General features: G+C 39.5%; 1 protein-coding gene across 4 annotated transcripts; it reads right to left on the bottom strand.

Moving 5' to 3' along the window:
* Positions 1-286: 286 nt before the first annotated feature.
* Positions 287-14,242, bottom strand: TMEM183A (transmembrane protein 183A). 4 transcript variants are annotated; one of them, XM_036848074.1, is made up of 8 exons: positions 14,026-14,216; positions 13,742-13,831; positions 12,763-12,930; positions 8,117-8,276; positions 7,047-7,227; positions 4,556-4,636; positions 2,790-2,937; positions 287-1,453 (listed from the first exon to the last, which is right to left on the bottom strand). In XM_036848074.1, exons 1-8 carry the CDS (start codon positions 14,132-14,134, stop codon positions 1,359-1,361), a joined length of 1,032 nt encoding a protein of 343 aa, XP_036703969.1. In that variant the 5' UTR covers positions 14,135-14,216; the 3' UTR covers positions 287-1,358. The 4 variants fall into 4 exon arrangements, with proteins under 4 accessions (XP_036703969.1, XP_036703968.1, XP_036703970.1 ...); XM_036848073.1 differs by having other exon boundaries at positions 2,790-2,945; positions 8,117-8,273; XM_036848075.1 differs by having other exon boundaries at positions 8,117-8,273.
* Positions 14,243-14,602: the final 360 nt, after the last annotated feature.

Genomic DNA, 14,602 nt, shown 5'->3' with positions numbered 1-14,602 from the left:
AACAAAACAAAAACATGATCCTCTTCTCAGAGTACACAAGCTATAAGCAAGTCCTCTCACCAAGAGAACATGAGCATTTCTGCAGGGATAAAAGGCCAAGCTCTCATAGGCAGCACAGGGCAGAGCAGAGCAAAGGAGTCACTAAATTCTTATAGTGCAGGAGTCTGGTTTCAATACGAGAATGCAATTTTTTAATGACCTTCATAATAAATGCTTTTCTAACAATTCAATGAAAATATCACTATCCTTCCTGCAATAACTGTCTTGATTTGTTTTACATTTTACTTGGAAACACATATTTAAAAGATTCTTTCATCAATCTTATATACCTTTAAGGCTGATTAGGGATAAGGTATACCACAATCAACTTTTTACTCACCCTTTTACTCTTTCTATCTATGTACACTCTGCCTACTCCCCTGTGCCACCATCTACCACAAGAATAATGAGACTGACCTTTTTAATTGTGGCACAGCAAAAGGACCTGGGTCAGAATTCTGGCTCTGCCACTTATTGGAGAGTATGGCTTTGGGTAAGTCACTGATTCAGCTTTTTCAGCCAGAGAATGGGAATAGTATCACCTACCTTGCAGCATTGTGAGAACTAGAGATATTATGAAAAGTTCCTAGTGTAGCACAAAATCATTATCATTACTATCAGCTTCATGCAAAAAAAATACCTAAAATCCAAAACTGGCAAAAAAATATTTATGTGACAAATATTTTTAAAGAAAGATACACAAGTCAATCTCATAAGATTATGAAAACCCTGTCACCTGCTTTATTTCTAGAGAGGGGTAAAGGGAGAAGAGGAAATATTCACTTGAATTTGAGGGGCAGCTAAATTGGAAGCAACAGTAGCAACAATTTTAGGCCTCTAAGGTTACTCTGATCCATAAGGGAATGCTGAAATTTCCTTGTTTGGAGATTTAAGAGTTTAATTTTCCCCTAAAGCGAGATCATCCACTTTGGCTGGGATAAAAGAATAAAGAACAACAAACTCAGTAGCACCAAATGGGGTTTAACACAGAAAATAGGGCCAGGTTTCACTTTTCAAGTGCAAAATTTTACATTAAAATATGTTTATAAATCATAATGTTTTTACTCCTGATTCAATCCTTCTCCTTCCCCTAGCAGGAGCCCCAGAAACCTGAAGAGCATGTGCATTACTGACCAGATATACAATCCAGCTGCCCCTTCCAAACTGGAATCTGATTACAAATGGACTGGCCTAGCTCAGGGCTGCCCTCAGTGATGGGAAGCAGTATCTATGCTCTCAGGGAGAATGGATACTGAGGATGCCACCAGTCAAAAAGTCGAACGCTGTGCACTGGGTCCAGGATGACTTGCACACCCTGTTCACTGCGCAATTTCCGACCTCCATGGACAGGAGAATCTTGGAACACCAGTCTCACTCGATGATGCCGCATGTCCGTGCTCACATTGATAGTAAACTGGGAGGGAAAAATAAATTCAGTACTCAAATTAAACAACCTTGTTTTCCTATGACTCACTCTAAAATGAGACAATCTAGACAACTGACATGAACTAGGCCACAAAATAATCTCTTAGTTATACCAACAGCACTATACTATCTTTTTTTGCAAAGATATTAAAAATTAAGGGTGATTTTTGTAAGTTTTTCTTAGCTTCATATATTTAAACTGTGCTAAAGAAAGCCTCTTAAATGGCTGAACAGATTAGCATACATGCACAAAGACTACCTTAATGACAATTTTAAAAAGCTGGATTAGAGCTATAAGAGATGACTTGAAGGGATTCTGATGAGATATTGTTGAGCAAGTTAAGCAAGATGCATGAAACTGATCTGATCACATTGTTTTGGAAAATAAACCACAAAATCTCTAAATATGTTTATGTATATGTAAATCTGTATAGAATTCTACGAGTAGGAAGTATATGGAGTATAAGTATATAAATAAGTCATTAATGTGGCTTAATGAGAGGTGCCTACAATAAAAACAGATATATGACATAATCTCAATTATACAAAATTATTTAAGAGAGTGGGTGTATACATGTATTGAATATATATTAACAGATACATTAAAGAACAGTTCCCCAAAAGTTAACTGCAGTTATAGGATAGCGGAAGTCTAAGTCACCTTCACTGTCTCAATGTGTTTATGTATTATTTAAATTCTTCACATGAAGTATGAATTATTTATTTTACCATTAAAAAAAGAATAAAGCTATTTTCAATGTGGAGGGGGAAACATATCTCTGAACATAAGCCTAAAATACAGAGAAGATAAATTACATGAACTCTCCAGTTGCCAATCCAGTTAAAAATGTTAAAAAACATGGAAAATACACCAGAAGCATATTTGTTGTTTACTAATCTAATTCTTAGCTAAACCTTGAATAGTCAGAGCATCACACAAAAGACAGAGCTGGTAACCCTACATTTTAATATTCCATTTATGATACCACATGCATGCCTCAGGTCCTGACATACAGTGTTCATGTATAAGCTTCATCATTAACCTTAACGGAATAATGTTTCTCAAACATTAATGAGCACCACACAGGAGATGCAAAAACATTCTGTTCACTATAGAAAAGGAAACAGAAGTAAAATATTCTCAGACATAATTAACTTCTCCACAAATATGTCTGTTCCTAGTATACAAGTCTGCTTTCAGATTTTGTTTAAAATTATTCTTCAAAGATTTCTTCCTCAATGGTTAAATTTACAAATTTCTTTCAAACCCAAAGTATAGTGAGAGTCTATGAAAGAGCTGAGGATGACATCCTGTCTCCACTTACCAGGGTAAATATCATTCCCATGACAATTGGAATAAAGATGAAATTGAGGGTGGTGACCTGCAGTAGGCAGCAGTCCTGGTCTGGGTTGGTATGAACATCTTCGTACTGAATGGGAGGCTGCAATCCTCCCATACACTTGCTCTTTAATCTAGGGGACTGAAGAGAATTAAGAATTACTCTAATGGGTTAGAGGAAATGTTTATGGTTCTAAGACTCCACCAATGAAAATGCTATGGCTTAACTAAAGCTGCTGAGATCCATTTTTCTGTTATCTCTTCTCTCTTTAATATACATATCAGTTTCTATACAGATCAAGGAAAATCTGACCTTTGAAAGACATGGAAACACATTTGGATGAGAAATGTGACAGTGGGTGCTTCATTTAGATGGTGTTTCCTACCATCTGGCAAGAAATGGAAACTTATAGCTCTATCAGAGGCTCTCCAATGTTTGAGAGATCACAAATTCCTTGTGACTTGTCAGACTCCAAAGAACATCTGCTGCACAAAAAGGGATGGAAGCAGAAGTGACCATCTAATTCCAGGCATCATAAAACAAGAGTCACAACTCTCAGAGCTAGAGGAAATCTTAGCATTCACTTTCCTGCAGCAGTTCTGGTCTTAGCTTGTATACACTGCGAAGACTGCTCCTCAGTTCCCTCCCAGAAAGGTGCTATGGTGGACTTTGTACCAACATCTAATGGATATCATAGATTGTGGACATCTTACTAAAAGCAAATGATCAGAGCCAAAATTCGTCCCTAGAACCGTGTTTTTGAAAAATCAATGTAAAAATATGATTTACTTTAAATACAAACTTATCTGGAACACACTTGTCATCAAGTGAGAGATAACTATAATTTTATTTGTAATGTGTTACCTCAGTGAGATACTAAGTAGGGGAGACAGATGGAGGAAATGAGGCTGCTGAGGACAGGAAGTAAAGACATGCAGAACAGATCTTCACTGTAGCCAAGATCTCAGGTACAGTCCAAGAAAAAGGCAGAGACAAAGGTGCAATAGTATCTACTCTTCTTATAAATAGACTCTTGGCAGTCCCTCTCCCCATGGCTTGCCCAAACTGCCTCAGATATAAAACCATATGAATTATTGTTGTTTACAAATACATTTGCTTTGAAAAACAAGAAAATTCTTAGTCAAATAACCTCACTACATTGTTATAACAAGTTTTTCCCTTTTCCCCACTTTTAAAGTCTTCAAATATATAGAAAAGTTAACAAAACCGTGCAATAAACTCCTGTATACCCTTTACCATTGGATATTTTGCCACGTTTGTTTCCTCTCCACCTCAGCTCTCATTTTATATATATTCACATATTAAAAAAAAAAACACATGAACTCTTGGGGTGGGGGAGGCAAAGCCATTTGAAAGTAACACTGGCATTCTACCCTTATTCAACATGAATAAAGACACTTATATATAACCTCAGTAACATTATCACACCTAAGAAAATTAACAATAATTTCATATAATCTAATATCCAGAGCATACTCAAATTTCTTTAATTGTACCAAAAATGTCTTTTATTGCTCTTTGTTCATTAATCCAGGATCCACTCAAGGTTTACTCTTTGCATTAAGCTATTGAATCTTTGTGCCTCTTTCATATAAAATAGTTCTTTCTTTTCTTTTCATGACATTATATGCTTTAATATGTATTATCTGATTTTAATGAGGCAATTTTATGTCTAGTAAAATTAGAGCAAGATATTACCTGAAAAACAAAGAGATGATAAAAGCACACACCTGCTTTTTGAACTTGAAGTTGAATTCCCACATTGGCTCCTGTCTGTTCCCAACAATCTTTCTGCACCAGAAAAGTAAGCACTGTAAGAAAATAAAAATAACCTTTCTGTTTGCTAGCTCTAAAGCCAGCCACGGTCCCAATGCTGAGATTTTACTTTGGCACAGATAGAAACCCCCACCTCCCCCGCACCACCACTACAATTTGACACTGGTGCAACATGAAAAGAGACAATCCCAAGACTATTCAGTAAAGAGAAGAGGTACCAATATAAGTCAACCTCAGATGCTATTGAGGTCAACCCCTACTGTTCTCATCTTTAAAGACAGAAACATGGTCTCTAGAGACTGGGGCATTATCTGAATCAGCAGGCCACTCCTCTATATTAAAATATAAGGGCAGCCAGTAGCCACCAGACAAGATGATAACAAAGCCATAAGGCAGGCAGAGACAGCCAGCCCTGTACGTAATAGGAGCAAACCACTCAGGACCTTCTGGGAGCAGACAGCCGGTATGGAAACTACAGAGGTGAGCTGAATTCAGTCTAGAGTAAGCCCCTCAAGGAAAGTCAGGCTACAGCTAGGGTTAACACAAGAAGTTAAGTACCTCCCAGGGGATAAGGGGTGGGTCGTCCGCCGTGCCAGCTGTCCTGCCCTTCAGACATGCCCTGTACGTCCTGCTGTTCCATCAAAAATAATGGGCTTGGCTTTAAGGGGCAAACACTTCTGCTGCCAACACAACGGCTCCAGTGTCCCACACAAGCTATGCTACTGAAAAGAGAGAGAGGGAGAATCAAATACGAAAAGGTGGAGTCCAGGAACATGGGACAACTTCCTTTAGGCATGCTGGCAACTTCCTGAATGCCATGCGACGTGGTTATACTAGCAAGGCCATGCATGGGACACCTGCCACTGCAGGTCCCACATCCTCTTCAGAAGATCTCTAACAACAGGCACAAAAGCAGCAGACAGGTGGCCTAGTCTTCCTGTCTGGATTAAGACCTTAGTTATCACCACCTTGACTTTTAGCCACTTAAAAGTCACTTTTTTAGTCCACTTAAAAAACTTAATATACAATTATAAGAATATGAAGACATGGGTATTTTAGATTTAGGCAGTAGCACTTGCATTGTGCACTGGAGCCGCGAGGATGTGTCAAGCATGAGGAGTTTGCCCAATGCTGCTCTGCTCCCAACAATTGATTCACCCCTAGCATGGTTAGCTTTGGGACGATCCCCACCTCACCTGATATGATCAAATGTTTTTTGGGGGAGAAAAACTATAAATGTGAAATGATACACTGTCCACTCATATTACAAGGAGAAGGAATGAAATTCTACTCACCCAGCATTCTAATCCTGCCCTAAGTCCATCAGCTAGTGTGACATTAAATTGGCTCAGCCAATGGCCCTGACCACCTCAGTCTGCAACCCTGGGGGGAACCATGATGATCTTGAAATCAACAGTACCCTTTTAATCAATATGTATCAGGTAGAATGTTATCACACTAGAGCTGAACTAGGGGAAAAGAATCATTATGTAACATCCAAAGCATAAAAACAAAACAGAAGAGAATAGGAAGTGCTATAGAACACCAGACTTTGCGTAGGAACAGAGTAATAAAAATTATTAACAAACTCAAGATACAAAATTTAGACAACAGTATTAGTTGAATGAGAAAAAGGCCGAGACATCAACTTGCCTAAATAATCATATATGCTATACTAGTCTAGCTTGGCAAAGGTGTGTTCACTAGATATTTCATTATGGCAGAAAAAAGGAGAGAATGGACCAAAGGCTTATAGACCTACTTACAAATCAGAAGAATGCCAGGACCTTGAATACAATGTACAAATATAAACTACTGGGGAAATCCCAAGATATAAGGAATGGCCTAGAACACAGGAAGAATTTTAGAGGGCTAAAGTCTATGAGTGGAAGTACCTTATAGTCTCTGAAACAATCCACCCCTGAGCCTGGCAATAGTGGGCACTTTGCAAATGCTGAAGAAGTCTACACCAGAATCTTTTAAGGTTAACAAGAAAGTGGAAATCCAGATGTCAAGGTCACATTAGAAAAAGAAAATTAGTAAGTTGTTTTATATCTTTGTATCATGATTTAAAGCACCTTTTAAGAATTATAGTTTACATCTACCATTTGAGTTGTGTTCTTCCTAGCCCAAACCATCAAACCATCTAAACCATCTAAAGTGGCCCAATGTATAAGGCATGAAAATAAATTAAAATAAAGAGAATAAGGAATATGCTAAAAGTACAAGAAAGCTTTAAGGTAAAGATAACATCAGCCAACCCAGCACAGCAGGAATGTCTTGGAGAAGAGATACCCACGAGCCCTGAAAGTTTACGTTAGTCCCTTAGCAGCCTGGTACCTACGGCCCTAGACCACCCCATCAAGGAAGCTGGAAACAAGCCATGATAACAGGCCCATTATACAAGAGTCCATTTGTTAAACCCCAACACTAATTGTCACTTACTTTGGAATTCTTTAATGTGCTAGGAGTGCTTTCTGGAATGGCTGGATTCTTGGAGATTCGAGCAGCAAATGGCTCATACATATGGTACAGAGATCGGATCACACATGCCCGGAGACAGCGCAGCTTCTCCATTGACTCTGGTCGCAGGCGCAAAGGCAGAGAGGCATCCAGCGTGTAGTGCCTAAAACATGACACATTACTCCTACCAATAAGTGACCTCTCTCTTCTGCTCTAAGACAGTCTCCTAGGACTCCTGGGCTCAGTACAAATTTTACTATACTATTCCACTGGCCAGTAGTTAGTTTGTCCCTAGTGCTCTCACATACACACACACAAATCACTATCTCCTTCACTTCTTAGCTACTTTTGCGTCTTTGCTATGCAAAACCCAATTCATATATACCTTGTAATCCTGCACTTCTCTATTCATTTAAAAATTTTAAATCCTCACTATTTCACTTTAAAAAAGGGGCAAGTCTCTGACTTTATACCAGTACAATATACTTCAGCTGCTCAAAAAGAATCTGCACTGGGGAAGATCCACCAAGTTCTCTTGTCACATGTCTCAGAAAGTTCTCTACTCCCTGATACCTCACCATCCCCTTCCACCACATTCTTACTGACGGTTTATAATCTTCACTACACTTCTAACCCAGCATCAAAAGTTAGCCCTCTTACTAATCACATCATTCACTCCCTCTTCACCACTACAACTATACACAGAGCAGCATAACTACAAAGACTATATGATACTTCAAGATGACTAGCAAATCTAAGAAACAACAAATCCAGTTGCAAAGATAAACCGATGGGCATCCATAACTTCTCCAAAATTCTAGCTAAGATAAACCGCTGAAGAAAAGTGGGTCACCATAGGGAAGACAATTACCGGATGAATTAATAATATCAATTTTAAATTAAAGAGTAGCTCAAGGAATTCAAAGCTAGGTTCATGCCCAGGCATGCAGTAGAGAAAGTGAAAAGAGGTCACCATCCAGGGAGTAGCTCCAAATCAAAAACAACAAGAAATAAGCAACGCAGCTAACACAGTGAGCTCTCTGTGGTCGCACCTTCGGTACAACCTGGTCCAAAAGGCAGCAGTGCAAGTGACAGTCCAGGCATTCTTACAAATCAGGGAAAAATTCACAATGTCCTCAGGACGGATATAGGAGGCCAGCAAGAGCCAAATATCCATGGGATACTCTTCTCCTCCAGCCCCATCCAGATCTTCTGAAACAGAAAAAAGAACTATAACTTTTGACCTTCTATTATATGCACATATAAAGATCCCCAATCATTTCAATTCTCCCAGGGCTTGCACAGTTAAGAAAATGGTTTAAATAGGTCCAAGGAAGCCTCTCAAACTCATCATTTCCTGCTTATTCTAGCTGCTGAAAACTGTTGTTTCCTGTTGCCCAAGTGAATAGGTCTTGTTCTTAAGGCCTTTATTTAACCACTATTTACATACTATTTTGAAGTTTTCAAAGTACCTTTGCATACATCATATCATTCAACTATAATAATTTTTCAGTGGAAATAAGGAAAATATTACTGTGTCCATTTTACTATAAGAAAACAGAACCTTGCAAGTATTCAAGGTAAACAGAACCCAGTTTTCTCCAAAGTCCAGCTTTTCACTATAAATTCTGCCCTTGATTTCCCTTGCAGTTCCCATCCACCAAACATTTTCTTCAATTCAGTCATTTAAAAAATAAAACTGATTTTAAGATGGTATGAGGAAACCTCAAAGTACAAACTAAATTAAAAAACCAAGTAAGTTACAGTGTAATTTCATTACTCAGTAATTGCCTTAGATATGTTTCTTTTCTTCTGGTTTCTTCTTGTTTCATTGTCAGCTTGATCTACAATTCTGGCCACAAGCATCCAGTATTCAAGGATACCCTGTGATGATGTATCCCCACCTCTTCCTCCTTCAGACCTCATCAGTGTTAATTCTCTTGACCCTGAGGTCCACAACACATGTCAGGTTCAAATAAAAATTCACACTCCACAGAGATACCAGAATCTGGGCTAACCGTAAACTTTAACTGAGACTTGGTTATATAGCTATCTAAAACACAGCTTTCTTCTTTCTGTTTCCTGAGCAAAAAGCCCCTACAACTACCTCCCTGAAGCTGCCTCTGCTTTTCTAGCTGCTTCCTGTAGCTCTATGACTCAATCAGGTTCTTGCATTAGGTTCTTCATAGCAGAGACCAATGCTTCTAAAACAACATCGTCTTTTCTGGTTCTTATGCTTCTTGAAATCTCCAGTAACCATTTAAGGCTCAGCCTACCACATTTGGGGCCCCCTTCTCCCACATTAAATCTCTCTCTAAAAGAGAAGGCAAACAACTATCGGAATTTCCTCCACTGAGACCCATGAGGACTTTTACAAAGCAGAGTACTATTAAAATTTTTCTGTCTTTGGGGACAAAACTAAGTAATTATAAAAACTGCCAATGTTTTACACACAATTATTAAGAAATTTCAAAACGTAGGAAATGGAATCAGTAAAGGAAAGCTTCATGGAGATAAGTTATGAAGGACAAAAAATTTGATATTCATAGGTTAAGGGGAAAAGTATTCCAAGTGAAATAAACAGCTAACATGAAGCCTGGATATTTAAAAAAACAAAACACATGTGAGGGCAATAAAGAGACAAGTCTAACAAGATTTTGCTGATATTAAGAAATTACTGTTGGGCTTCCCTGGTGGCACAGTGGTTAAGAATCTGCCTGCCAATACAGGCCACACGGGTTTGAGCCCTGGTCCGGGAAGATCCCACATGCCGTAGAGCAACTAAGCCCGTGTGCCACAACTACTGAGCCTGTGCTCTAGAGCCTACAAACCACAGCTACTGAACCCGCGTGCCACAACTACTGAAGCAGGCGCGCCTAGAGCCCATGCTCCTCAACAAGAGAAACCACCACAGTGAGAAGCCTGTGCACCTCAATGAAGTATAGCCCCCGCTTGCTGCAACTGGAGAAAGCCCACGTGCAGCAACGAAGACCCGACACAGCCAAAAATAAATAAATAAATTTTAAAAAATAATAATAAAGTAGCTTTAAAAAAAAATTAATAACTTTTTTTAGATGTGATAATTTTTTTAAGAGCATTTATCTTTTGGAGGTAACTACCAGAATATTTACAGATATAAAAACGGAATATCTGGAAATTGTTTCAAAATAATCAAGTGTGTATGGGGTGTGTGTGTGTGTGTGTGTGAGTGTGTGTTGAGGTGGGGATGAGGGGGTAGTGGCTGAAACAAAAGTGACCAAGAGTTGAAAACGAAGCTATGTAATAGCCACATTGGATTCATTACACTATTCTCTCTTCTTTTGTATATGTCTCATTTTTAAAAAGCTAAAAGAAAAAAGAGGGGGAAAAAAAAGACCAGTTTGATGAGAATGAAGGACCCTAATGGGGGTAAAGTGGAGCAAGGAAGTAAAAGATGAATTATAGCTAAGAGTTTGTAAACCACAAATCATGTATCTGATAAGTGACTGGTCTCCTAAATACATAAGAATTCTTACAACTCAGTAATAAAAAGATAACCTGTATTTGTTTGCTAACACATATATATGGAATCTAAGGGAAAAAAAAAAATAGGTCATGAAGAACCTAGTGGCAAGACGGGAATAAAGACACAGACCTACTAGAGAATGGACTTGAGGATATGGGGAGGGGGAAGGGTAAGCTGTAATAAAGTGAGAGAGTGGCATGGACATATATACACTACCAAACGTAAAATAGATAGCTAGTGGGAAGCAACCGCATAGCACAGGGAGATCAGCTCTGTGCTTTGTGACCACCTAGAGGGGTGGGATAGGGAGGGTGGGAGGGAGGGAAAGGCAAGAGGGAAGAGATATGGGAACATACGTATATGTATAACTGATTCACTTTGTTATAAAGCAGAAACTAACACACCATTGTAAAGCAATTATACTCCAATAAAGATGTTTAAAAAAAAAAAAAAAGATAACCTAATGTAAAAATGAGCGAAGAATTTGAATAGACATTTCTCCAAAGAAGATATACGAAAGGCCAATAAGCATATAAAAGACGCTCAACATCATTAGCATGCAAATCAAAACCATGAGATACCACTTTACATCAACTAGAATGCCTATAGTTTAAAAAGTTAGACAATAACAAGTGTTGAGGAGGATGTGGAGAAACTGTAACTCTCATTCATTGCTGGTGGGAATATAAAATGGAAACTTCATAAAAAACTTGGCAGTTCCTCAAAAAGTTAAACATAGTTACCATGTGATCCAGCAATTTCACTCCTACTGGACAGAAATGAAAATATATGTTCACACAAAAACTTGTCCATGAGTGTTCATAGTAGCATTATTTATGATAGTCAAATAAAAAGCAATAAAAAGGAATAAAGTACTGATATATACTACAATATGGATGAACCTTGAAAACATTATGCTAAGTCAAAGAAGCCAGACGCAAAAGACGACATATTATATGATTTCGTTTATATGAAATGCCCGGAATAGGCAAATCTGTAAGGACAGAAAGTAGATTGGTGGTTGCCTGGGGGAAGGGATGGGTGGGAGAGAGTTTTGGGAGGGAATGAGGAATGATACTAATCGATTTGAGTTGATAGAAATGTTCTAAACTTAGATCATGTTGATGGCTACACAACTCTGAGAACATACTAAAACTACTGCATTGTACACTTTAAAGGGATGAATTTTATCTCAATAAAGATGATTTAAAAGTCTGTAAGCTCTTCTGTGGAATGTGCTCAAAACCAAAAAGGAAAATCAAGAGAAATATCTAATACAATGGTGATGATGAGTAGGGATTTAAAGCAAGAAATTAAGGAACAAAGAAGTGTGAGGAATGTCTATTAACATTCTTGGTTCCGGAAAAGAGCGGTATCACTGACAATAATTGGTATAACTTCAAAGCAAAGTCAGTTCATTGATTCATTAATGTATTGATTATTTCAATATATTTTAACATATGCAAGAGTCTGTCATCTGATTCTCAAGTATAAGTGAAAGTTCTCACAGATCTGACACCAAAAATACATATATCATTTATTATATTAGTTTCCTCCTAACTCTAGCTGATCATCAGAACCACTTTAGCTTTAAGAATTCTGGGCTCTACCCCAAGAGTCTGATTCCTTAAGTTTGGAGCAAACCAGTGAATGATGGGTTGGCACACTGTATACCACTAGTTTACCTTTCTTTGTTTCATTTGTGTAAGTTTTATTGCCACTAATACATAAATATCACATATTTTTCTATTTCCTACAGTACCTACTAGACATAAAGCAGGTATTAACAATTACAGAGCACTTAAGAGTCCACGATAATAATCTAACTTTAGCTGAAATGAAATTGGTTACATACAATCCACATATTTGGAAGAGAGAACATTTTTGTCACAATTCTGCTTCCTTACACATTCAGAAATCCAGAAATGCAAAGGCTTTTTGTTTTCCTGTTGCTACATGGATTTTACCTGATAATGATATGTTCTCAATGAATGGCTACTACTGTTACCAATCTCCTTTCCTCTCAAATTCAGATATAAGTAGAAAGCCCTGGTATATTAAAGTCCTGTCCCGCTACAAAGATCCAAACTCTGGTTCTCCACTGGTATCACCTCTTGTGCTACTGAGAAAGTGACAGCTTCAAGTTATCACCACAGATAGGACTAATAATCCAAAAGAGAGCGAGCCCTGTACCTTTGTGCCTCTTGCTTTTCTTTTTTCTGGAGGCAGTTCTCTCATGGATGCTTTCCTCCTGGGCATCAATCTCATCACTGCTGTCGATGATGTCACAGGGCTCACCAGCCCCAGAAAGAGCTTCTACTGCAGGAACCTGGGAGGCTTCCAAGCCACAAAGAGATTTTACTAGAAGAAAATAAGAAGAGAATGAGATGGCAGAGTACCATGGCTTAGGCAGGATATCAGCATCCATAAGGAAAAGAAAAAAGCAAAAGCAGTGTGAGAGTCTGCTAAAGGAAGCTGAGAATCTTAGGGAAAAAAAAATAGCATTTTAAACACAAAAAATTGGAAAGTAATGAGCAAACTGACTCCAAAGTTGCAGAAACTGCTTCAGACCTGAAGAAAAAGGGAGTGAATTATTCTCCACTATAAACCCTTCAGGGTAAAAGCAAAAGGTGAACGCTATTTTCATTTGCATAAATTCTGAGGAGCAGTGTTTGAGAGGAATTAAACCCAATTTAACCTTATTCCTGGGCTGGAGACAGTACATATCATGAAAAGACAAGTTTCAAGGACCCCTGAGTAAGAAGCCTGAAAGTAAGAGAAGCATGAGAAAAGGAAAAGAATACTTCAAGGTCATTACACAAAGAAGCAAACAGCAGAGTTAAGTAGAGAATATATGTGAACAACAGGAATAAGATTAATAACCAAGAAGAAAGCAGTGGAAACCACAGAAGAGTATGCAAAGGGTTTTTGTTTGTTGTTTGTTTGTTTTTTACGGTAAGACAGAAATAAAATATTTCTGCTACAGAAACTGCTACTGCTCTTGGCTAATCCTTCCCCTCCCCTGAATATATGAGTAACCATCGAGGAGAGCAAACACGTTTACGGGAAGATGCCTAAAGGATTTCAATAAAAACACTGAGGCAGAATCCCAGGAAAATAAAGCACCGAGTTCTCTCTTCACTGAGTCTGAAAAGACTCGTCGGAAGCCTACCTTCCTGCTGAACAGCATTGGCGACGGCTTTCTTGACCCTTCCAGACCTCACGACGGCCGGATCCGAGTTGGCATAATCCGCCACGGTCACTGAAACACAGCACCAAACCTCAAAGGAGGAGGCCTTCTCTCCTCAGCTTCCTCCCCACCAAGATTTCCTGCTCACTCCAAGTCCCCAGTCCAGCCGCCCTCCCGTCGCCGGCAGGCGAGCACTCGCCTCGGTGCTGTCCAGCCCCCTCCCTGCTTCCAGCCCCAAGCCTTTCAACGCCCCCGCCCTTGCCCACCTCGCCCAGAGCAGGCGTCTTGGGCCCGGAACTTGAGTCGCTTTCCTCTCTTGGGCATGGCGACTGTGTCGGGGCGAGGCCGGGTTAGCGGGCCAGGACCCCGGGCCATGTTTGGGGCCAGAGACTGGGAAGCAGGAGCCAAGGGCCAACTCGGCCCGGCTCCGCGGCCATCCCGCTCCAGGACCGCACCTCTCGCGAGGCTTAGGACAGGGCTCCGCGTCGCACTGGCGGCCAACTCCCCTCTTCAGAAACCAATCACCACCTGGTCTAGGGGTACGTCATCACCCAGCGCCTAAGGATCGACCTGCGTCTGGTTCCCTAAGGGTAGGTGGCTGTTCTGGGCAGTGCGGGTTTTTAATCATACGTCTTGTAAGGTGATTTGGTGTCTCAGACCCGAAACCCACAACCCCGTTGATTAGAACTGAGTTTACATTATGGTCTCCCCGATTTTTCTGCTACTGCCTCTGTCCACACTCCAGGTTCACTTTAGTATCCCAAAAGCACATCTATTGTCATCTTCGTGCTCCATCTCTCAGGCCACGTAGACATAGTCCAACATGGGTCTAAAAGAGTCTTC

The sequence above is a fragment of the Balaenoptera musculus genome, chromosome 3 (genome assembly GCF_009873245.2).
Source record: "Balaenoptera musculus isolate JJ_BM4_2016_0621 chromosome 3, mBalMus1.pri.v3, whole genome shotgun sequence".
Taxonomy (NCBI): Eukaryota; Metazoa; Chordata; class Mammalia; order Artiodactyla; family Balaenopteridae; genus Balaenoptera; species Balaenoptera musculus.
Note: the sequence above shows the minus strand (reverse complement) of the source record. Positions and strands in the feature narration are given on the sequence as shown.

Coding starts and splice junctions, on each gene's coding strand:
- TMEM183A (XM_036848072.1), bottom strand. CDS start 14,134: ATGGCCCGGGGTCCTGGCCCGCTAACCCGGCCTCGCCCCGACACAGTC. Junction 8,277..12,762: donor GAAAAGCAAGAGGCACAAAG/GTACAGGGCTCG, acceptor TTTCTGTTTCAG/AAGATCTGGATGGGGCTGGA. Junction 1,454..2,789: donor TGGGAATGATATTTACCCTG/GTAAGTGGAGAC, acceptor TTTCCCTCCCAG/TTTACTATCAATGTGAGCAC.